Source organism: Diabrotica virgifera, chromosome 7, assembly GCF_917563875.1.
Source record: "Diabrotica virgifera virgifera chromosome 7, PGI_DIABVI_V3a".
Taxonomy (NCBI): domain Eukaryota; kingdom Metazoa; phylum Arthropoda; class Insecta; order Coleoptera; family Chrysomelidae; genus Diabrotica; species Diabrotica virgifera.
The window spans coordinates 170,667,758-170,694,676 of record NC_065449.1 but is presented as its reverse complement, the minus strand read 5'-3'; the positions used below and the strand labels follow the sequence as shown (position 1 = coordinate 170,694,676).

The window sequence follows — 26,919 nt, the reverse complement described above, 5'->3', positions numbered from 1 at the left end:
TTCTGACTCGATAGGACCATGGCAAACGGATCGAAAACCTTGAATTTGACTGAGTTAACGCGATAAATAACTTCGATAAGATGCTGGTTAAGTGATTACAACGTGTGAGAGATATTGACTTTATTATCTCCAAGACACTAAAATTAAACAGTAAAATATAAGATAAGTCCGTTACACTTTGAACTGTCTAAACACGACCACTTTGAAGAGATTACGATGCACGCTAAGGGATTGTCTCACCCTATGACTCGGCCGTGGTGTTTGAAGACGAACGATTTTACGAACCTTTTTCTTGGGAGAATGTGCCTTGCGACGGCTGTTTGGCGACTGAGGTTTATCGTATGATGATATGTGGATATATTGGTATAAAACTACCACGTTGCCACGTAATAAAAAAGGCAAAAATAAAGGAATTAAGAGGGCATAAACAACTAGATATCTGAAAAAAATTAAACAGCGCCTCCTAGCTGGCATAGTACTTATTAGGCTGTTTAGAAATTATAACTCTTACACTGACGAAAACGAGTTGATTTCAACTAGACCAAGTTTGTGAAATTCGATTTAGCAGAACCAGACCGACAGCCATTTTTGAATACAAGGTTCCCACTCACCCCTACCTCTTATTTGCAAAGAGAGACTTAAACTTGTGAAATCAAAATGAGTAGAATTTTATGAAGAACAAGATGATCGGATATCCCGTGCCCTTTCATAAGGCGAATTTTGTAAAATTTTAATTTTTGATATTCAATTATGCCCTCTAGCGGTAAACCTACAATTATGAAAATAATATTCAGACTTTTCTCGAGGCAACTTTGTTATAATTTTTTTTTCTCAAAGCTGTACTATAAGCGGTTCATGAGATGGCCGAGGGCCATTATTGGGACACCCGGTACATTCGACATACTTAATGTAATAAACTGCTTAAAACAAATTTCACACTACTGTGGTGTGTCTCCAGTGTGCACTGTCAGATGTGTTTTAAGTTACCTGCTTGACTAAATTGCTTAAAACAGATTTCACACTTTAAGGTGTTTCTCCAGTGTGCACTCTCAAACGTGTTTTCAAATTACATGCTTCACTAAACTGTTTAAAACAAATTTCACACTTGTGAAGGTCTTCTCCAGTGTGTACTCTCAAATGTATTTTTAAACTATGTTCACGATTAAACTGCTTAAAACAAATTTCACACTTGTATGGTTTTTCTCCAGTGTGCACTCTAAATGTCGTTTTAAATTAACTGTTTGACTAAATTGCTTAGAACAGATTTCACACTTGTAAGGTGTTTCACCAGTGTGCACTTTCAAATGTGTTTTCAAATTACATGCTTCACTAAACTGTTTAAAACAAATTTCACATTTGTAAAGGTCTTCTTAAGTGTGTACTTTCAAATGTATTTTTAAATTATGTTCACGATTAAACTGCTTAAAACAAATTTCACACTTGTATGGTTTTTCTGCAGTATGCACTCTCAAATGCCGTTTTAAATTACCTCCTCGACTAAATTGCTTAAAACAAATTTCACACTTGTGTGGTGTTTCTCCAGTGTGCACTCTCAAATGTAGTTTTATATAACTTGCTTGACTAAATTGCTTAAAACAAATTTCACACTTGTACGGTTTTTCTCCAGTGTGTACTCTCAAATGTCTTTTTAAACTCTGTTCATTGTTAAACTGCTTACAACAAATTTTACACTTGTACGGTTTTTCTCCAGCGTGCACTCTCAAATGTAGTTTTAAATGACTTGCTTGACTAAATTGCTTCAAACAAGTTTCACACTTGTACGGTTTTTCTCCAGTGTGTACTCTCAAATGTCTTTTTAAACTATGTTCACGATTAAACTGCTTAAAACAAATTTCACATTTGTATGGTTTTTCTCCAGTGTGCCCTCTCAAATGCCGTTTTAAACTAACTCCTTGACTAAATTGCTTAAAACAAATTTCACACTTGTAAGGTGTTTCTCCAGTGTGCACTTTCAAATGTGTTTTTAAATTACCTGCTCTGTTAAATTGCTTAGAACAGATTTCACACTTGTAAGGTGTTTCTCCAGTGTGCACTCTCAAATGTTTTTTCAAATTACATGCTTCACTAAACTGCTTAAAACAAATTTCACACTTGTATGGTTCTTCTCCAGTGTGCACTCTCAAATGCCGTTTTAAATTAACTCCTTGACTAAATAGCTTAAAACAAATTTCACACTTGTGTGGTGTTTCTCCAGTGTGCACTCTCAAATGTAGTTTTAAATTACTTGCTTGACTAAATTGCTTAAAACAAATTTCACACTTGTGTGGTGTTTCTCCAATGTGTACTTTCAAATGTATTTTTAAACTATGTTCACGATTAAACTGCTTAAAACAAATTTCACACTTGTATGGTTTTTCTCCAGTGTGCACTCTCAAATGCTGTTTTAAATTAACTCCTTGACTAAATTGCTTAAAACAAATTTCACACTTGTGTGGTGTTTCTCCAGTGTGCACTCTCAAATGTAGTTTTAAATTACTTGCTTGACTAAATTGCTTCAAACAAGTTTCACACTTGTACGGTTTTTCTCCAGTGTGTACTCTCAAATGTATTTTTAAACTCTGTTCATGGTTAAACTGCTTACAACAAATTTTACACTTGTATGGTTTTTCTCCAGTGTGCACTCTCAAATGTATTTTTAAACTATGTGCACGGTTAAACTGCTTACAACAAATTTCACATTTGAAAGATCTCTTCTCAGTCCCAACTTTCATAACTTTATTTAAATTTTTTCCTTCTGGTTGTTGACCTGTACATTTTTCTTTATGAGATGAATGTAACGTCTCCTCAATTTTCATGTTATTCTCCACCTGGGGACAATCTAAAATACAAAAGAACTATAAACATTTTACTTTAACGGAAAAAATATTGCGGAAAGATAGGAATATAATAAACGTAAATTATTTTTGGTTAATACCAATTCCCAAAACTACCATGTAATAACTGTAATGAATGGGTGATTCCATTTCAAATCACTCAATTTTGGATCTCCGATTTGTCTGAAAATTGGTATATAGCATCTGCGGGATGTAGAAATAAAACGTTTAAGGTCGAATTGTCTTCTTTTTCTTCTTCTGTTTTTCTCAAAATGGTATTTTAAGCGATTTTATAGTGATTTGGTATTTATTTAAACAAATTTGCATTTCTATCGTAAAGTATCAACGGAAAACATAATATTTTAATAGAAGGGGCTCAAAAATGTCATTATGTGGCATTATAACAAGCTATTTTCATTCAAAACAAGTTTTTAATCAAATTTTATAGTGTAGAAAACGTTAAAATACAGTTTAACATTAAGTTTTACATTTTCCTTCATTCCCAAAATACATCATAATCGATTTGGCTGATAATTTGCCCCCAGAGAGACAAAACATAGGACTTTAAGTGGTTAGAAGGATTTGAATTATATTACAATACAAAAAAGTTACAAGCAATATTATAGTTAATAAAATTTTTTTTTAACGAACACTTTTCTTTAGTTACTAGTGACTAAAATTAAAAATATAAAAAATCAACTAAAAAGCTACAAATAAAAAAAATTGAAAAAATCTAACACATTCGTTAAAGAAAAGCGTGGTGCGTCTTCATCGAATAAACGGTTTTCGCCCCACGCTTTTCTTTAACGAATGTTAGATTTTTTCAATTTTTTTTATTTTTTGCTTTTTAGTTTTATAATTATTTTAATTTTTATATTTTTTTATTTTTTACTTTTTAGTCTTACACTTTTCAAACATTAAAATATATCGTCATGTTTATTAAGATATGTATAAAATATATGATGTACTAACATGAATAGTAGTCGGAATCGGCAAAAAATTTGAAACTTTTTTGTTTATTTATGAAGCAAAACGTAAACAATTAACGTCAAAAGTGAAATTATGTATAGTTCATATCATTAGCTACAATCCGTAGAAGTTTCAAGTTTTTACATTGTAAAAAACAAGAGAAAAGCATTTTCCATTAAAATCGTTTATTTTTTATTTAAACAATTAAAAACATAAAAATTTTTTTTATTGACTATTCGTATATTGTTCTCGCGAATGCATATGTCTGCAAATTTTCATTCATTTGCATTGGAGAAAAGGCAGTCAAATTAACGTCTAAAGATTTGATGCAAACTATTGAACTAAATAAAAGCGTTTAAAAAAATATAGGCGTCTACTGTGTAAGTACAATTAACTCGGAAAATATCGACCTCACGACAAAAATTGTTAAAAAGAAATTGTAATAATTGTAAATACGATTTATTTGGAACAATTTCAGTTGCTACCATTTTTGTCGAAAAGTTCAAAATGGCGGATATATTGAGGAAAAACGGTTCTCCTTTAAAATCAAGATGGCGGCTAACGTAACGGAGGAATTCATTCGCGATTTTAAATTTAGGCTACTATTGACCCCCTAAAGATTAGAAAAATAAAATTTTGGGCAGCTCGGCATGCAAGGTCAAATGCTATCCCGACTGGACTAATATACTTTTGAGTCTGATATTATTGCATGTAACTTTTCTGGTATTGTAATATAATTCAAATCCTTCTAACCACTTAAAGTCCTATGTTTTTGCTATCTGGGGGCAAATCGATTATGATGTATTTTGGGAATGGAGGAAAATGTAAAAAACGGTATTTTTACGTTTTCTACACTATAAAATTTGATCAAAAACTTATTTTGAATCAAAATAACTTGTTATAATGCCATATAATGACATTTTTGAGTCCCCTCTAATAAAATATAATTTTTTCCATTGATACTTTACGATAGAAAATGCAAATTTGTTTAAATAAACACCAAGTCACTGTAAAATCGCATAAAACAACATTAAAAAAAAAAGAAGACTTTTGACCTTAAATATCTTATTTTTACGTCCCGCAGAAACTATACACCAAGTTTCAGAAAAATAGGAGATCCAAAAGTTTTTGCCTGAGTGATTTGACATGGAATGTACCGAATAAATCACTTGATTGGGACCCACATACATTAGACTATTAGACTGAGACGATGCTTCCGTGAACAACTGTACGCACCCCTCGACAGCTTGCATGTGTCAGGGATACATTCCAGTCTGACATGTCGCCTGATGTAATGCAGGAACTTATATCTTCTGTATATCTTCACTTGAAACTCTTCGAGGAAGTGGTGGAGAAGATAGCTCTGCAACATTCTAGTCTATTATTTCAGTGCAGTCCTGTGCTTCAAAATTAGAAGTAGAGGAATGAACTTTCTAATACTTTTACCCTTGGCTTTAGTCTGCCTGACTTTTAACACTCCCTTAGCCCTAGCTCTCTAATGAATTTCCTTTCGTCAAATATCATTGCTATCAGGATGTTCTCAGGAAGAGCATTTGTAACGACTCGATATTTATCTGAGAAAGTGGTGTTTCCTATCATTGAAAGAAAGCTACTGAAAGCAATGATATTTGACGAAAAGAAACACATTAGAGCCCTAGGGCTAAGGGAGTGTTAAAAGCCAGGCAGACTAAAGCCAAGGGTAAAAGTATTAGAAATTTCATCCCTCCTACTGAAAATTTTGGAGCACAGGACTACACTGAAGTAATAGACTGGAATATTCACCACTCACAGTTGCAAAACTATCTTCTCCATCACTCCTTTGAAGAGTTTCAAATGAGGATATAAGTTCCTGCATTACATACGGCGACATACAAGACTGGAATATACAAAACTATCCCTGCTACACAAACTGTCGAGCGGTACGTACAGTTGGTCACGAAAGCACTATCTAATTTATCAAGTGATGTATTCATCACGGTGACACTTCTAATATCAAGCAAGGTCCATTCTGCTAGATTTTACCACAAAATCACAATACAAAGTTGGCGTTTAAAAGTTAGACACAAACAGATGAAAAAGAAGTGTACATATGTAAATAGTGTAAAAAAACACACACACTCATTGGTTGATTGGAGGTAAGGGTGTGGGTGGAGCTGGAAGTGCAGCCACTTCCTCGTGGTGAGTTCTGGGTTGTTTAAATGTTGTCATACAATATCTGTATGATATAGCTTAGGTTGGTTGGCAACACTAGGCGTGAAGGCAGGGATCTCATACAGATCAGCTGTCAACAGGTTGACTAGGTTAGGTTAGAACATAGATAGGTTAGAAGATGAACACGTTGTAATGGTCTAAGAGCTAGCAACGTTTTCGAGCAACTATTTTAAGACGGCTGATTCTTTAATATAATATTCCCTATGCATCCTAGAACACCTTACCGGCCATCTGGCTACTGAGACAGGTTGCGTTCATTACTGCGCAGCGCCCCTGTGCAGGTAAATATATCGAATTTAAAATTATTTTAAGACGAAAAATTTTTTTGCCACTACTTTTTAAACATTATTAGAAATATGAATTATAATTGCCAGACATTTCTGTGGTTGCTAAATACGTGCCAGATGCTATAGTCTAAATGGCTCTCAACGTTTTCGAGAAAGTATTTTAAGACAGCTGATTCTTTAATATATTATTCCCTATGAATCCTCGAACACCTTCCCGGCCATCTGGCTACTGAGACAGGTTGCGTTCATTACTGCGCAGCGCACCTGTACAGGTAAATATATCGAATTTAAAATTATTTTAAGACGAAAAATTTTTTTGCCATTACTTTTTAAACATTATTAGAAATATAAATTATAACTGCCAGGCATTTCTGTGGTTGCTCAATATGCGCCAGACGCTATTTTTTATAAATAATAAATGAAAAATTTAAATCATTTTAGTATGTCTGAAATTTTAATATTATGTTATTTACACATAAATAAATGCAAAATTAATTTGCCAGACATTAACTCGGTTGCAGTAATCAGCCAGATGGATTTAAAATCATTTAAAATGATATATATTTTCATCAAAACGTACGCTGGCTGTGTTAAGAAATAAGACAAACAAAAGATTCAGGTAAATATATTTGAAATTAGGTTAAGACAAAAATTTTTTTTGTCATTACTTCTCAAACATTATTAGAAACATGAATTATAATTGCCAGACATTTCTGTGGTTGCTAAATGTGCGCCAGACGTTATTTATTATAAATAATAATAGAAAAATGTAAATCATTTTAGTATGTCTGTAGTTTTAATATTATATTATTAACACATAAATAAATGCAAAATTAATTTGCCAGACATTAACTCGGTTGCAGTAATCAGCCAGATGGATTTAAAATCGTTTAAAATGATATATATTTTCATCAAAACGTACGCTGGCTGTGTTAAGAAATAAGACAAACAAAAGATTCAGGTAAATATATTTGAAATTAGTTTAAGACAAAAAATTTTTTGTCATTACTTCTCAAACATTATTAGAAACATGAATTATAATTGCCAGACATTTCTGTGGTTGCTAAATGGTAACTGTACATTATTATATTTTAAATTGTATTTCATACGCGCACTCAAAACTTACACTTTAACAGTTTTTCATCCACAAAAGTTATTATATTCTCGTTTTTTTCCTTGCAAAACACACATTGTATTTTATTTGCCATTATATTGTATCACAATTACTTTTCACTAAATAGAAACTCGACAAGAATCGTTAACAAACTGTGAATTTATTGCGACTGTGACTGACCATCTTAATAACATGTGCGGACAACATTCACCCCCGAAATTGTCGTATCTTTTGTTTGTCTAGTTTCTTAACCCAAGCAGCGATCGTTTTGCTGAAAATACACATTATTTTTATGATTTTAAATCCATCTGGCTGATGAATGCAACCGAATTAATGCCTGGCAAATTAATTTTGCATTTATTTATGTGTAAATAATATCATATTAAAATTTCAGACATACAAAAATGACTTAAATTTTTCAATTATTATTTATAAAAAATAGCGTCTGGCGCATATTTAGCAACCACAGAAATGCCTGGCAATTATAATTCATATTTCTAATAATGTTTAAAAAGTAATGGCAAAAAATTGTTTCGTCTTAAAATAATTTTAAATTCGATATATTTACCTATACAGGTGCGCTGCGCAGTAATGAACGCAACCTGTCTCAGTAGCCAGATGGGCGGTAAGGTGTTCAAGGAAGCATAGGGAATAATATATTAAAAAACCAAGTGTCTTAAAATCACTGTTTTCCCGACGTTGCTAGCTCTTGGTCCATAAAGAGATACTGAATAATACTTAATAAAATATAAAAGCTAATGTGTGTGTCGTTACATGACAACAATAAACATAATAATACATGGTGTCAGGTTTATAAGAACCCCAAATAAAAATCCAGTTGTAAGAGACCTATAAAATGGAGTCTGCCAAGGCCCCAAAAAGCATTGTGTTCGACCAGCATACCAGTCAAAATTACGAGAAATTTATTAATAGTTTTTCTATTTATTTAACGGCAACTGGCTTGTGCAATAAAGATAATGAAACAAAAATTGCAATTTTCTTGAATTTAGCTGGTGAAGAAGCTCAAGACATTTTCAGGACATTAAAATTTGTTGGTGACGATGGAAAAAATTATAATAAAGTAATACAGGCGTTTGAGGAGTATTGCAAGCCACTTCGGAACGAAACATATGACAGATATAAGTTTTTTAACAGAAGTCAAGGTGAAGACGAAGAATTTGATAGGTTCCTGACAGATATTAAAATGTTAGCAAAGCTGTGTAATTTTGGAACACTAGAAGATTCACTAGTCCGAGATAAAATAGTTAGTGGTATTAGAGACCAGACAATGCAAGAGAGATTATTAAGAGTTCCAAATTTGACGTTGACTCAAGCCGAGACTCACTGTAGAACAGCGGAAGCAAGTAAGTTTCAACTGAAGGACCTTAGAAAAGAAATGGAAGTTAACAGTTTAAGAAGTAGAGGAAATAATAGCTTTAAAGATGGTAATATAAGGAATGCAGGTGCAGATAATGGTAATATATCTAACAATCAAGAGTACAATTGTTTCAAATGTGGGAGACGACATGGTCCAAGAAGCTGCCCAGCTTATGGTAAAACATGCAAAAGATGTAATAGACCAAATCATTTCCAGGTAGGATGCAAGTTTTCTAATTTAACTAATGCAGGAGCAACCTACTCCAGGTCTGCTAGTACTAATCAAAAAGTCTACGATGTTACACATGATAGTTATGACACAACTGTAGGTGATAAACCATATATAGACAGTATTTTACTATTAGATAATATAAATTGTAAAAATAATCAAGCCAACTTGTGGACAACTAGAGTTGTTATCAATGATAAAACTATTAGTTTTAAATTAGACACTGGTGCAAATTGTAACTGCTTGCCTTTAAAAAAATTTGAGGGTTTAAATGTAAATGATATTGCAAAAATAACAAAAAATGAATCTCCCTTAATAACATATGGTAACAACAAATTAAATACCATAGGTCAAGTAATATTAAAATGCTTAATAAAAGGTAAATTCTATGATATCAAGTTTGTTTTGGTCGATGTCGACAGTATGCCAATTTTAGGCCTTAATGCATGTGTAAAGTTAGGTTTGATAAAAAAGGTAGATGAGATAAATAATGATAATCAAAGTGAATGCAGTAAGTTTATAACTCATAACAAAGATATTTTTGGAGGCACTGGTAAAGTACCCTTCAAATATAAGATTATTTTAAAAAATAACGCTAATCCGGTAGTAAGTCCTTGTAGAAGGGTACCAGAGACAATAAAACCAAAACTAAAATTAGCCCTTGATGACCTTGAAAATAGGGATATAATAGTTAAAATGGATGAACCGACAGAATGGGTTAATAATCTAGTAATTGTAGAAAAAAATTATGGTAAGTTAAGGTTGTGTTTAGATCCTTTACACCTAAATAAATATGTTTGTTCTGATCAATTCCCTATACCTACCGTAGAAGAGTTAGGGTCAAAGTTAAGGGGAAAGAAAGTCTTCACTGTTTTAGATTTAAAGGAAGGATTTTACCATATTCCGTTGGATCGAGAGAGTACAAAATATTGTACATTTATAACACCATTTGGGAAATATGCCTTTAAAAGACTTCCATTTGGGTTAAATGTCAGCCCAGAAGTCTTCCAAAGAGTGAATCAAAAGATATTTGGGGACTTGCCTGTAGGTATCTATTTTGATGATTTTATTATTCCAGGTGAAAATGAAGCAGAACATGATAAGATTCTTGCTGAAGTAATAGAAAGAGCTAGACAGAATGGCATAAAATTTAATGATAAAAAAGTACAATTCAAAGTAAAAGAGGTTAGTTATGTAGGCCAAATATTTTCTGAAAGTGAAGTTAAACCAGACCCAGAATATGTTCAGGCCATAGTACAGCTTGAGGAACCTAAAAATAAAAATGAACTCTTAAAAATTTTAGGAATGATAAATTATTTAACTAAGTATCTGCCTAATCTTTCAGATATTCTTACACCGCTAAGAAATCTAATAAAAAATAATGTTCAATGGTTATGGACTGATGATCATACAGAGTGTTTGTCAAAAATAAAAAACTTAATAGCTAAAATACCTACTTTACAGATCTTTGATAAAAATTTACCCATAGAGGTTCAAACCGATGCTAGTCAAAATGGTATTGGTGGATGTTTGTTGCAGAATGGAAAACCAGTAGCATTCTGTTCTCGTAGCTTAACAGAAACAGAGATAAAGTGGGCACAGATAGAGAAAGAATATCTTGCAATATACTTTTGTCTAAGCAAGTTTCATCATTTTATATATGGTAATAGAATTTGTGTAAAAAGTGACCATAAGCCACTTGTAAGCATAGACATAAAAGATATTTGTAAACTTACCAATAGATTACAAAGACTAAAATTAAAATTGCTTAAATATAACTACATAATAACCTACTTGCCTGGAAAATATATTATGTACATAGCAGATTTACTTTCCAGGTTTTTCGTTAAAAATAAAGTAAAAGACGATCCAGACATGTTAGACATTGTTCACTCCGTAGAAATTGAACTACCTATTTCCCAAGCGAGGATGAGTGAACTAAAAGATGCAACAGGTGAAGACGTAAATTTAAAGCAAGTAATAGCTTATTGTGAGAATGGATGGCCAGAAAAGGTGAAAATAAGTCCAGAACTTGGAGTGTATTACAAAATCAGGAATAACTTGCATGTATCTGGTAATCTTCTATATAATAATTTTAAACTGGTTGTACCATTTAAGTTAAGATCTCTAATGTTAACAAAATTACATGTAGGACATTTTGGTATAGAAAAGACCAAATCTAGAGCTAGAAAAATATTTTATTGGCCGCAGCTAGCTTCTGATGTAGAACAATTTGTTTCTAAATGCAAAACTTGCCTAAAATATAGTCGCAACATACAAAAAGAACCATTAATGCAACATGAAAGACCAGACATACCGTTTGCAAAAGTAGCTGCAGATATATTTAACTATGCAGGCCATGATTATTTAACTGTTGTCGACTACTACAGCAATTGGCTTGAATTAATTCCATTGGAATGTAAAACAGCCAAGGAAGTAAGTGATAAACTCAGAAATCTGTTCTCAACTCATGGCATTCCTAGCAGTCTTGTTGCAGATAATATGCCATTTGGCAGCTGTGAGTTTAGAAAATTTTGTGAAAGTTGGAATATAAACCTAATCACCTCTAGTCCGTTATATCCAAGGTCCAATGGACTGGCCGAACGAGCTGTAGGAATCTGTAAGGGCATATTAAAAAAATGTAATGACTCTGGTAATGATGTGCAGCTGGCACTCTTAGAATATAGGACCTCGCCGTTATCAGGACTAAATATTTCTCCATCAGAATTGTTGAATAATAGACTGTTAAGAACAACATTACCAGTATGCAGTAAAATTTTAGAAGAGAAACCTACAGTGGAAAAAAATGAAATAAGAAAAAAGAGGGCAGAGAGGAAATATTATCATGATAGACAGGCAAAGGAAAGAGATGGGTTTTATAAGAGACAAAGTGTAATGCTTAAGAAAGACAGGGTCTGGGTGCCTGCAGAAATTGTAGACACACATGAGAGTCCCAGGTCCTATATTGTAAAGGATTTTGAAAATAACGTATATAGAAGAAACTCATCATTTATAAAATCTTCTCCACATCCTTTTAATACTCATACTGAATTTCATCCTAGTTTAGAATTACCTGCTAGAGAACCTTCTAATCAATCTTCTAAAAATATATCTAATACATCACCAGACAAACTTGATAACAATTTCCATAATAATATTAACAGTTCAAGTGATAGTAGTGAAAATGATATTCCACTTCAAACTAGATCAGGTAGGAGAATAATCAAGCCTTCTAGATTTAGGGAGTAAAAAGGGAGATGTATGATATAGCTTAGGTTGGTTGGCAACACTAGGCGTGAAGGCAGGGATCTCATACAGATCAGCTGTCAACAGGTTGACTAGGTTAGGTTAGAACATAGATAGGTTAGAAGATGAACACGTTGTAAAGAGATACTGAATAATACTTAATAAAATATAAAAGCTAATGTGTGTGTCGTTACATGACAACAATAAACATAATAATACAATATCTAAATAGGTGAAGAGCTGCACAATTTTACAGAAAAATTAGAAAACTAATAGTCCTTGGGCCACATATAAAATTATTATTTGTGACCACACCGTCGAAACATTTTGTACTTGTTATTTGGGTGGAGTCGGACAAATCTGGAGCTTGACGCATTATGGTAGTGGGGCATTTGTCTGTCAAGCTGTCACGAAGTTGTCAATTTTATGCAAGACAAAAATTTATAACCACATTGGTTTGGTCATTTTATTTTAATCAGTGGTTTTTCTCATATAAACAGCGAAAACAATTTTGTCGGACAAAAATATTGGGCCATATCACGCGTCAGACACGCTAAATATGTCAAATGTATAAAAATAATAAATTTATTACCACATGGCTAATTTTAACAGAATCTACCATAAAACCTTTTTTACAATAATGTGGTAACCTTGTCAGACAATTTTCACGGGGCATAGGTCTGCGCAGTCGGATGCGCCGAAGATGTCAATTTCCTGTAATTTTTTTATTTATTACCACAGATGTCATTTTTATTTTGTACTGTTTTTTTACATGTGTAATGCATATTGGATCACTTGTCGGACAAAAATAATGGGACTTTTTGGTACAATTAAAAAAAAAAGTAATTCGTTTGTTTTTGCAATATTTATTGCAAAAACGCTTATTTATTAATTTGTATGGTATAAAAAGTAAGCCCTTTCCCTAATCCAGCGAATGAGAGTTTGTGGAAATCAATCGGTTAATTTGTTGCTGAAATCTGATAATTTATTTATCCCAAGACGAAAAATGCAAAGGGCCATAACTTTTTGAAAAAAAATCGCAGAGATCTAATTGAAGTTGCATTCTCTTTTTGAAGACATATATTTTGATCTAGAATTGAAAAACAATGCAAAAAAAAATTTATAACCCTTTTTAATTGCTTAAAAAATGCTGTTAAATTTTCTTTATAAATAGGGGCTGAGATAGCCACTTTTTTTTAAATCGCTGCCACTTTGTTTATAGCAATTAAGAAACGAAACTGGCGGCATTCTATACTCAATGGCATAAAATTTTAAGTAAAGCTTATCCTTTAAAAAGACAAGCTTTTTCTTACCAAAAATGAAATATAAAGTTTACGTTTTTTCGAGCGACGGCAGGCATGGTGGTGGGGGAATTCCCTCTCCGGCTGACGCGACTCACAAAACACTTAAGGCTATTTTTGCAATAAAAATTCAACGAAATTAAACTTATAAACGCTCAAATTGAAGGTTAATCGATGTAGATTCTTTATAGTTTAAGGGAAGGCTAAAGCGAACTAAAAACAATTTTTCTCGGTTAGCTCAACATAGATCAAGCTGAAAATTTGTTGAAATACTCCTTAAGACATTTATAAGGGCGTGACGTAGAGTTTTTTTTCAAGATTTTCCCTCTTGTCGGAAACTTTTTTTGAAAATTTGAGAAAAAAACTACAGAACGATGTTTGTCGTTGTTCAAGAAGTATGTATACAAATTTTCAGATCAAAATTTTTCCAAAATTTTCCCTCTTGTCGGAAAATTTTGGGTACAACTCTACGTCACGCCCATTTAAATGTTGTACTTTGTGTGTGTACCAATTTTCAGCTAAATCGATTCAAAAGTAACCAAGAAAATCTGTTTTAAAAATTCTTTTGACAATGGATGTCGATAACCTAAAAGAATTAAGTTTTCTGTTAGTTTTCCCCTACATTTTTGTCAGACAATTACATTTTTTGTTTAAGAATATAATTACTTGTAACCTACTACTTTTGTCGGAAAAATGGTTGTGAAGATAAGGGATGCACGAACCCACGAACCCAGCATAGTTTAAAAGTATAGTTTACTAATAAAAATTAAATTTTTTGTCCGACTGTCTATTTGCCATAATAGTTTTGTCGGACACTTAGATTTCTTTATTTAGAATATACATAATTACTTATAACCTCCTATTTTTGTCGGAAAAATGGTTCTAAATAAAAAAATTCCAGGAAATTGACATTTTCGGCGCATCCGATTCCGCATAAGCCCCGTGAAAATTGTCCGACAAGGTTACCACATTATTGTAAAAAGAATTCATAGTATATTCTGTTAAAATTAGCCATGTGGTTATAAATTTATTATTTTCACATATTTTTTCACAATTTGACATATTTAGCGTGTCCGACGCGTCATATGACCCAATATTTTTGTCCGACAAAATTGTTTTCGCTGTTTACATGATTATCTATTGATTAAAATAAAATGACCAATGTGGTTATAAATTTTTTCTTGCCTAAAATTGACAACTTCGTGACAGCTTGACAGACAAACGCCCCACTACCATAATGCGCCAAGCTCCAAATTTGTCCAACTCCACCTAAATAACAAGTACAAAAAGTTTCGACGGTGTGGTCATGAATAATAATTTTATATGTAGGCCCAAGGATTATAAATGTTTTTTAATTCATCAAAATCATAAAAAATTTCAATTTTTTATAGATTTTGATTGGCCTTGCGGGATCGGAGATATTTGTTATATGCGTAACACTATTTTTTTTATTATTCAACCATGCAAATTATAAATAAATTTTACTATAGCCATAAATAAAACGTACATGGAAGATAAATAAAAATGTTTGAAAAAAAGGTAAAATTTCATTTTTTTCATAATTTCATTTTTAGGCCCGTTGCGGGATCGGAAGATACAGTCCGATTTGAATAATTTTTGTTTTCCTTGTAATTGCCAATCGCAACTTTTCCGCACTATAGCTTTACGGAATTATCAACTTGACTTTTTTCGCACCGCCTTAGTATTCATATGACTTACCTTATCTTCCTAGTCATATTATATTTCGTATAAGCGCTAGGTCCACATTAATTTCACCAGTTGGATGATTTCAATATGACCAAAAAGTCCTATCTTCACAATTTGATGCAGATAGGACAACTTAACTAAGTAGTTAGCATGTAGAACGTTTATTCTAAGCACAACAGCTGTTAGCTCTAGAAAGGACAAACGAATTTATGGTTTTGTACGATTTGAGGTGGCAGAAAGGACTTTCTGACTAAAACATAAGGTGATAAATGTCTAATAGTAGTGGAATATAACCTTGCCAAGAAAAAACGAAAATTGTAGATCGGACGTTATTACTAAGCAGGGCAGAATTAACCCTTTGAGTTTTCACATTTTTTATGGTTAAATATGTTTTTCTATTATTATAGAGATCATATTTTTTTTTCAAAATTACACGAATACCTTTATATGCTTACTAAATTAGTAGTAAAAATTCCCTAAAAAAAAATTGTATTCATTGTAACATTTGCCACAGTGCGTTACAACACAATCGACGCAGCCAATTCTTGGTTTAATATGAGGTCTATTTGTCTACTAACACCGCCAATGTTTTAAAGAGGATACACTTATTTGGCTTTAGTAGAATGCAAGCTTTTTTGCCCCATGTAATTACTTACTTTTTAATAAATCAAATATTTTCTTCTGCTTGTATGGAATGTCTTAACAAATCTTTTTTAGTACCTATAGTCATTATGTTTTTTATACAAGTAACTACACCCTCCTTGCAGTGGCGGATCCAGGGAGGAGCGATCGGCATCTCTCTCAAATAAGGTGATTTATTTTTTTTTTTTAATTATATACAGGGTGTTTGGTAAAGAATATGCCATAGCTTAACCTCAGGTTCCTGAGGTTAAAATAGGCCGATTTAAGCTAACTTACCTTAGTACAAAGTTTATAATAACCGAGATACAGGGTGTCAAAGTTAAACTTTTTTTTATTTATTATTGAATATTTCCTGACAGGTATGAGATAACAACATGAAATTTGGTATGTGGAGGTTTTTTGGGCCGAGAAAACTAAATTCCCTACCAAAAATTATGTGTTGCCCAGAGGGCGCCACATACGCCTTTCAGCACTCATTTATTACGTTCAATTTTTTTTATCCCTTACTCTGTATAATTTTGACATTAAAATTTTTATTCTCCTATTAGTTTTACTTAAAAAAGGTATACTTCTTTCATCTCCCTAAACTCAACCGTTTTCGAGATAAACGCATTTTAAATCTGCGATACACCATCATTTTTAGCATAATATCATTGTAGGGTCAATCCAAGCAAAGTGGTCCAAAAGTGGTTGCTTGACTATTTTTAATATTTTTTATTTTTCTACCTTTTAAACTTCAGTCTATAGAGAGTACAAAATTGCATTCATTTTATTTTTAAAAAATTTAGTTTGCCGATGACGGCCAATTTTTGTTAAAGCGTGTTGATCATTTTCACGGAAAACCTAGCTTTGCTCTTTAGCCAATATTTTTACCGAGGTTTGTCCTAGAACAATAAATCAAAAACCAAACTTTTTAGAAAAGTATACTCTAAAAAAATTGCCTGTGGCATTATTTAATTTCAAACTACCCTTAAGGCCTTAAATGAACCTCAAAGTCTGAAAAGGTAAACTGATAAAATTCCATTTTCAGCATTGTTTTAACAGCATAAGGCAAGCCGATAATGGTTTGTAATTTTTTTTCTGGAAAAGACATACGTACATACTTTAAATAAAAAAAGTTTGAGCTTTGAGACTTAAGTAAATTTTTTCAAAAAAATCTCAAAAATGTAATTTTTTGAAAAATCTCCAAGTTTTACCCCTTATATCCCTGATGGGCACGGATAAAAAATTTGAAATTTGGCTGAATGTTAGCCCCTAGCAAGTAGAATAAGAAGTAAAAATTTGGAGTTGCAGACTTACCTCATATACAGTTGAGTCCGCGAGTCTTTACCCGTGCGTCATCATTTAAAGCATACGAAATAAGTCGGAAATCTATTTCACGCAACAACTGACAGAAAGTGGCTACTGTTCCGATTACGGGTTTTATTATAAAATTTGACGTTATCAAATATACAGGGTGCGCCAAACCTCTGGTCTTCTTTGATTACGGGTAAACTATGAGATATACAAAAAAATGTTTATAACAAAACTAATGTGTATCAAAGAGGTCTATAATTTAAAATTATTTTCAATTATACAGGGTGAGTCAGAACGACGGTATGAACCAAAGTTTTATTTTTTTAAATGTATATTAAATCATTTTTGAATATACTATTTAAAAATATGAAAAATCTGTATAAGGTCTTATAGGTCTAAAGTTAATAATTTTCGAAATATTTACATTTTTATTGAGAAAAATGGTAATATTTATAGGGTTGTGGATTATGTTTCCAAGGAAATAAAAATTTGGGTGATAGGTCAAAGTTTTTAAAATATAGTGTTATTTTTAAATAATTTAATATTTTTTACTTTTAGCCATAAAATATACAGTGTAATCACTATTTGCAAATACAAAATTTTCTCATTTTTTTTAAATGAGACACCCTGTATATTACTTTTGCGTTTTGTAGTAAATATTACAACCTTTCTTTTGGTATAAGGTTGTATGTACCTAGCATGTTTCGTTTTGTAGATATTTAAAAAAAACTATAGATTTTACGTGTTTGCGGATTTTTTATTTAAAAATTTTTTGCAAAAAAAATAATTATAATCTGGTTTTAGAAACATACAGTAAAATATAAAATACGAAGATAAAAACGTAATTAAAGATTAAAATAAATCGTATGCTAGTACAATTCAATTGAATTTAATAACTTTAAATTATTTTACAAAAAATATTTTACCATATTAATGAATGCATAAATTAGTTACTAAATTAAATAAACAACCAAATTTTAAATCAACCGTAGTAATTTTTCTACTACAGCAACTTTCCTGTACCAAATTAATTGTTAGTTAAATTGTATTTAGTTAAACTTTTAATTTACCTTTTAAATTTACTTACATACATCTTGAGAATATAAAAATTATTATAAAGTATGCTTTGAAACAAATGAATGTTAAATGTATCATCCAAATTATTTATTAATATAAATAGTATTTACTGGTGTCACAAAAACTGGGAATACTTTTGTAGTTGAAATTTTTGTAACAATTTTTTTTATTTTAAATTTTAATTTTTTAACCGAAACCTTTTTGGATATGACATTTGTTTTGGGCGAAACCATTAGAAATTATTACCAGATTTTGTGACACGAGTAGGTACATAGATACTATTTACTTCTTAATATACTTCCATAACGTTCATTTGTTTCAAAGCATACTTTATACGTTCTCAAGATGTAGGTAAATTAAAAAGTTATTAACTGATCTTACTCGTAAATACAATATAACTAACAATTAATTTGGTATAGGAAAGTTGCTGCGGTAGAAGAATTACTACGATTGATTTAAAATTTGGTTGTTTATTTAATTTAGTAACTAATTTATGTATTCATTAATATGGTAAAATATTTTTTGTAAAATAATTTAAAGTTATTAAATTCAATTGAATTGTACTAGCATACGATTTATTTTAATCTTTAATTACGTTTTTATTTTCATATTTTATATTTTAGTGTATGTTTCTAAAACCAGATTATAATTATTTTTTTTGCAAAAAAATTTTTAAATAAAAAATCCGCAAAAACGTAAAATCTATAGTTTTTTTAAAATATCTACAAAACGAAACATGCTAGGTACATACAACCTTATACCAAAAGAAAGGTTGTAATATTTACTACCAAACGCAAAACTAATATACAGGGTGTCCCGTTTAAAAAAAATGAGAAAATTTTGTATTTGCAAATAGTGATCACACTGTATATTTTATGGCTAAAAGTAAAAAATATTAAATTATTTAAAAATAACACTATATTTTAAAAACTTTGACCTCTCACCTAAATTTTTATTTCCTTGGAAACATAATCCACAACCCTATAAATATTACCATTTTTCTCAATAAAAATGTAAATATTTCGAAAATTATTAACTTTAGGCCTATAAGACCTTATACAAATTTTTCATATTTTTAAATAATATATTCAAAAATGATTTAATATACAGGGTGTTCCATTTAAAAAAATACAACTTTGGTTCATACCGTCATTCTGACTCACCCTGTATAATTGAAAATAATTTTAAATTATAGACCTCTTTGATACACATTAGTTTTGTTATCAACATTTTTTTGTATATCTCATAGTTTAGCCGTAATCAAAGAAGACCAGAGGTTTGGCGCACCCTGTATAGAATGTCAAATGTAAGTTTTGCTTCAAAATTTTTGTGCAGAATTACAGCTACATTTGAAGTAGCTTAATAAATTATTTTATTATTATTGATTAATAAATAAATAAACAATTTATAAAAAAATTCAATAACATATTTTATTTTTGTTATTTTATTCACTTTGACGGAAATCTAAACACAATCATTTCTTTACTGTGTGAATGACGTTAGCTTTGTATGTTTTAAATATTAATTGCCAAAATATAATTATTTACCTTAAAATTTCAAAGCCCAATATAAAATTAGTTGTGAAAACAACTGTTTGTGTAATATAAAGAAACTTCAAAACGCAAAAATTCGACAAAAACCGCAAAAAATTCAACTGACTGACAGCCACAACAGTAAACAAAGCAGAAACGTCAAACAAATTGTGCTTAAAATATGAAAACATACCGAATCATCTTTTTTTGTACCTATCTCTTTTCAATGCACTGAGTCTAGATGGTTCATAAAAATAACATGTGTTTTTACTTAATAACAAACAGCAGCTGGTTTGTCATGAATTTCATGCGTGGAAGAGAATGATGCTAGATAAAAAGTATGTGTTTTATCTCGCCAGGTATTAATGACGCACGGGTAGAGACTCGCGGACTCAACTGTAGGAGTTACACACCTGAAAAAATGGTCAAAAGTCAAAATGGTCAAAATTTGAGCGTTTGCGGACAGGGTAATTAAAATTCAAATAAACTGTCTAATGAAATAAAAATGAATGTATTTTCACCAGATTTCACAATGAATACAAATTTATACAGGGTGAGCCAAAGAAAAGAGTCCACCTCGATATTTGGCAATAGTTACATATTAGATTTTAAGGAAATGCTGAAATAGCTCCATTTTTATTTGTATTATATTGCAACTTGTTGGGATATATTTCGTACTACGTGACGTCATCCATCAGAGCGTGATGACGTAATCGATGATTTTTTTAAATGGGAATAGGGGTCTTGTGGCAACTAAAAATACATTTTATTGCTGTCATAAAATAGAAAAAAATTATTATTTGGCAACTAAACATTTCTTTTCGCTTAAATTAAATCACAAACAGCCTCTCACCTACCTCTTGACAGTTTGAACATTTAATTTAAGCGAAAAGCAATGTTTACTTGCCAAATAATAATTTTTTTCTATTTTATGACAGCAATAAAATGTATTTTGAGTTAAATAAACTACATACATTCTTCTTTTTGTGTCAATTACTTTAATTCAAAAATTATTTTTTGGCCACCCCGTATAAATAATTATATTATTGTTTATACTAGATACTGAACAGAGAATTGAACACTCTTTCAAATGAGATAACATACGACCCCTATTCCCATTAAAAAAATCATCGATTACGTCATCACGCCCAAATGGATGACGTCACTGACGATGACACGTCATGGAAACGTAAAAAATATATATAAAAAAATTGTAATTTAAAAATAAAAATCGACCTGTTTCGGCATTCCCTTAAAATATAATAACTGCCAAATATCAAGGTGAACTCTTTTCTTTGGCCCACCCTGTATAAATTTGTATTCATTGTGAAATCTGGTGAAAATAGATTAATTTTTATTTCATTAGACAGTTTATTTGAATTTTAATTACTCTGCCTGCAAACGCTCAAATTTTGACAATTTTGATTTTTGACCATATTTTCAGGCCTGCAACTCCTATATGAGGTAAGTCTGCAACTCCAAATTTTTACTCCTTATTCTACTTGCTAGGGGCTAACATTCAGCGAAATTTCAAATTTTTTCATCCGTGCCCATCAGATATACAAGGGGTCAAACTTTGAGGTTTTTCAAAAAATTAAATTTTTAGATTTTTTTTGAAAAAATTTACTCGAGTCTCAAAGCTCAAAGTTTTTTTTTTACTAAAAGTATGTACGTATGTCTTTTGCAGAAAAAAATTACAAACTATTATCGGCTTGCCTTATGCTGTTAAAAAAATGCTGAAAATGGAATTTTATCAGTTTACCTTTTCAGACTTTGAGGTTCATTTAAGGCCTTAACGGTAGTTTGAAATTAAATAATGCTACAGGAAATTTTTTTAGAGTATACTTTTCTAAAAAGTTTGGTTTTTGATTTATTGTTCTAGGACAAACCTCAGTAAAAATATTGGCTAAAGAGCGAAGCTATGTTTTCCGTGAAAATGATCGACATGCTTTAACAAAAATGGCCGTCATCGGCAAACTAAATTTTTTAAAAATAAAATAAATTGAATTCTGTAGTCTCTATAGACTGAAGTTTAAAAGGTAGAAAAATAAAAAATATTAAAAATAGTCAAGCAACCAACTTAATTTATATTGGACCACTTGACATGGATTGACCCTGTAGTTACACCCGAAAAATAACTTAAAACTATAATAATTGTGCCAGTTCTCAAATTTATGTAATTGCATCGCTTCCATTTGAAGAAATTTGAGATACATTTTTGAATAATTTTATGGTTTTAAGTTATTTTTCTGGTGTAACTACAATGATATTATGCTAAAAAGTTAGGTTGCACCGCAGATTTAAAATGCGTTTAGCTCGAAAACGGTTGAGTTTAGGGAGATGAAAAAGGTATACCTCTTTAAGTAAATCTAATAGGGGAATAACAATTTTAATGTCAAAATTATACGGAGTGACGGATAAAAAAAATTGAACATATTAAATGAGTGCTAAAAGGCGTATGTGGCGCCCTCTGGGCAACACATAATTTTTGGTAGGGAATTTAGTTTTCTCGTCCCAAAAAACCGCCACATACCAAATTTCATGTTGATATCTCATGCCGGTCAGGAAATATTCAATAATAAATAAAAAAAAGTTTAACTTTGACACCCTGTATCTCGGTTATTATAAACTTTGTACTAAGGTAAGTTAGCTTAAATCGGCCTATTTTAACCTCAGGAACCTGAGGTTAAGCTATGACCCATTCTTTACCAAACACCCTGTATAAAGATTGGCCCCCCCTCTGAACGATGCTGGATCCGCCACTGCATCCCTGCAATGAAGTTTAATTTATCAATATCCTACTAATGTACCAGATTTTTAAATTTACTAAGATAAAATACTGTCCACTATACAGTGATGAGCGTGCTAATAGCCGGGAAAATAACGCAAAAGATGGAAAACATAAGACATTGCGAAACAAAAAGAGATGAAACTAGTGGAGATGGAAATTATTGTTGTACACGTCTAAATAATTATTAATCTGAATAATTAACATTACATTACATAGTTTCCCACCTTTAGAGGTGTGTGACAGGAGTATTTTATAAAATTCTACTGTCACAGTGACAGTTGTCATACTTCTCTGATACATTTATAATGATAATTTCCACCTCCACTAGTTTCATCTCTTTTTGTTATGCAATGTATTATGTTTTCCATCTTTTGCGTTATTTTGCCGGTTTTTAGCACGCTCATCACTGTATAAACAACAAGAAATTCTTCAAAAAGTCCGATTTATCAAATTTGAAGTAGAGCTAATACCCACATTATATTTTCATTATTTCAGAATGCTATACTATTTTCACAGTCCAGCCAGTATTGAAAAATGATAACATAGTGATATTAACAAAATTATGGCTTGGTGCAATTGGAACCAAATGAGCATTAATGTTGGAAAATGTCACTTTATTAGTTTCTGTAGAAGAATTAACAACCCCTTTTATAATTACAAATTAGCTGAAGAAGCACTGAAGGCTGTATCAACAAGAGATCTAAGTGTTCAATTAAATTCCAAACTAAATTTTTGCGCTCATTTTGATTATGTGAATAACCAGGCATTTAAAATGTTAGGCTTCATTATTAGAACTTCTATACCTCGTCCAATTTACTTACTGTTGCACGTCATCCGCGCCATAGCCTGTGACACGATACCAACACGAAATATCTAGACGGTAGGTGTGTCCCCCCTTTAGAATCGTTTTGATTCTAAAAAAGAACACACCCACCGCCTAAATATTTCGTGTTGGTATCGTGTCACAGGCTATGGCGTGGATGACGTGCAACGGTAAGTAAATTGGACGAGGTATAGATGTTTGCATAACATTAATTCCATCAGACTGACTTACATCTCCCTAGTTATTCTGAAGCTACTTCCTTGTGTCATTTTTATAATCAACTATTTTTAATGGGAAATAAGCCAAATTTTACCAAAAAAATGATTTTATTAACGTTTCGAAGGCCAAATCGGGTTTTGTTGTCAAAATACAAAATACTACTAAAATAAACAAAACTGTTGTTGCTAAGTAAAAAAATTCTTCTAATAATTTATTTAATCTGACTCATTTATATTGGCAATTCAGACGTATATTATACATTTTAAAGTAGAAGACTTTAAAATGATATCGCCAATATTTATCAGTTGCGTTCCTGGGACGACTTTACTAAAAGATAGTTCATTCAATTACATGAAATCAATCCCAACTCAAGAATATCCGTCACAAACAAATCATAGCATGTGATCTGTCTTTAAAAAGACAACCAAATGCAACGATGACAGTAAAATTCTCGCGTTAGAGATTCCATAGTAAATCACGAGGGAAACCAGGAAAAGAACTCGTGATAAAAAACACGATGTCGGGATAGTATCACGAGGTTTTTTCCTGGTTTTCCCTCGTGATTTACTATGGAATCTCTAACGCGAGAATTTTACTGTCATCGTTGCATTTGGTTGTCTTTTTAAAGACAGATCACATGCTATGATTTTTTTGTGACGGATATTCTTGAGTTGGGATTGATTTCATGTAATCGAATGAACTATCTTTTAGTAAAGTCGTCCCAGGAACGCAACTCATAAATATTGGCGATATCATTTTAAAGTCTTCTACTTTAAAATGTATAATAATACGTCTGAATTGCCAATATAAATGAGTCAGATTAAATAAATTATTAGAAGAATTTTTTACTTAGCAACAACATTTTTGTTTATTTTAGTAGCATTTTGTATTTTGACAACGAAACTCGATTTGGGCTTCGAAACGTTAATAAAATCTTTTTTTATGATGCGTTTTTAGAAAATTTGCCACTGTTGGCTTATTTTTCAATATTTTTTATTAAATAATCTATGGATTATTGTGAATATGCTTATTTAATTTAACAATAAAATAAGTCTACCATATGATGAAAGGATTACCATACTTTGAAAAAGAATGTGATTGAAATATTGATTTCAACCCCTACGCCCTCCCCCTAAGGATAGCTATGACACGATTTTGATAGGCAACCCATGCAAGTCGTATTTGTCTATGTATGAAATTTAATAAAAAAATGCTTCATCCGGAAAGCAGATGGGCGCAGGTCGACCTATATTCGGATCTTAGACTAAAAGCTAATAAACAAATTATTGGACCAATTTCAAGAATTATGTAAGTGATGCCCAATCTGACATCCCAAACTTATCTCAGAAGACATAATAAATACACTCGAGTCATTAATCCAGTGGAACTTACCTATTAAAACCGATAACCCTCAATTTATGGAATGAACAATGGAAAATGTCTACAAGCAAATTAAGGGAGATAAAAGAAGATGCTGGTCCATGGAATCCACATTCATTCAACAGATCGCACCAACTCATCCTATCTTATCTTCAGTTAGGACACTATAAACTTACTCATGAGCATCTCATTACCCATAACCAAGCACCAAAATGCAGAAAGTGTAATATGCCAATATCAATAAAACATGTGCTAACAGAATGTGATAAATCTGACACTTACAAACAATCCATATCTGGTTATTCAAACAATATGAAAGACATTATTAACCTTCAAACCGACTGTAAACCTCTTTTCCAATTCCTTAACAATTTCTAGCAAGCAAGATATATTGTACCTAATTTCATACTTTGCACACCTATTAATATTGTATTTCTCGTTACCCCGCTAAAGACCTTCCTGGTTGATGGGGTTGTTTTCTAAGTAAAAAATAATAATAAATTTGTTATCACTTACTTTCTTCACTTGTTGTTTGCTTTTCTTCAAATGTAAATTTATATTCATCTTGTTCAGTGTTTACCAGAAATTCATTGGAGTCTACATAATCAAATGCCTCAGTCTCCTCTACACTTTCTCTCTTGGGTTCTTCCTTAATTTCGATTTTGAAAGCATCTAAATCCAAAGGGCCAAAACCTATTTCTGTTTTACAGGTTTTCTCACTAGTTTCTTGTTTTATTTCCATGTTATATAAAATTGTTTATAAATTTTAAGCAAATACTATGGACTATTTAAATATATGGATTATTTATATTATATGGATCATAGAGAAATAACAAGAAGATATGGATTATAATATAGAGAATAATAACAAGATATGGATTATTATTATAGCAATGAACTGTCAATAGGGCTTTTCACATTTGTTTGGAGCTTCTGTCATGTGTCACATAATATTAATATATCTACGACATACGTTATTGGTATATATGTTACGGTTAACGTCCGAAATCAGGTTAATCGAAATATTACCCAGTTATTGCCACCGGCAAATAAAGGATCCTTTATTACAGGATACTTTAATCAAAGAATACATATCTCTCACAAGAACCGACACGGACGGCGATTCTTTTGTTGTTAGCATGTACTTACTTAATTTTAGTATCGAGTTGGCAAGTGTACACGCGAGTACACTGAGAAAAGTCTCGCACATTTCTGGCGTGTATCAATAAAATTTTAGTTGCACTGAGAGAAAGGTTGCATGCAGGGCCGGCTTTTGTTGACATTCTTAATATGGTGGAATTATTTTTGATTTACAAAAGGTTGCAAATACAACACAAAGTAATGGTGAGAATTATATTGATTAAAACCATGGATAAAATACCTTTTTTTATCCTGATTTTAGCATTGAAAGACCAATAATAAAATATATTATAGTGGCGTGACATTCACTAATTATTCTTTTTGGCTTATATTGATACAACGATACAAAATATAATTTGTTGTTTTCACCAATTTTGAAAAAGTGTGAACAAGTTGGTGAGAATTTGAACGACTTGGTGTGACCTAATAGGCAGTCTGTCCGTCCGACCGCGAATATAACTCCTTCAGTCACGGTTTGGTGCCATTTTTTCTGCAAGTTTTCATGCAAGTCTAGGGGAATTTGATTTTTCCACAATAGCAAATGTCATTGACGACACGGATTCACGAATACATGCCGATCAGCTGTTTTCTGTTTGTGAAATATATCAACGATGGAAATGAATGAATAATGAAATGGCACTTTCTGAGATTCTATAATTATTGTAAATTGTAATAAGTTACGGAAGCTCTCTCTCCTCTAGCTAAGTACCTTAGGATAATAATTAATTTGTGTTTCGCAGAAAT

The 26,919-nt window shown here is 31.5% G+C and overlaps 1 protein-coding gene across 2 annotated transcripts; it reads right to left on the bottom strand.

Moving 5' to 3' along the window:
• Window positions 1-105: 105 nt before the first annotated feature.
• LOC126887621 (zinc finger protein 227-like) lies at window positions 106-26,619 on the bottom strand. 2 transcript variants are annotated; one of them, XM_050655224.1, is made up of 3 exons: window positions 25,552-25,690; window positions 15,288-15,463; window positions 106-2,839 (listed from the first exon to the last, which is right to left on the bottom strand). In XM_050655224.1, the coding sequence occupies exon 3, from the start codon at window positions 2,814-2,816 to the stop codon at window positions 1,371-1,373; it is 1,446 nt and encodes a 481-aa protein (XP_050511181.1). In that variant the 5' UTR covers window positions 2,817-2,839; window positions 15,288-15,463; window positions 25,552-25,690; the 3' UTR covers window positions 106-1,370. The 2 variants fall into 2 exon arrangements, with proteins under 2 accessions (XP_050511181.1, XP_050511180.1); XM_050655223.1 differs by lacking the exon at window positions 15,288-15,463 and having other exon boundaries at window positions 25,552-26,619.
• Between the last annotated feature and the right edge of the window lie 300 nt (window positions 26,620-26,919).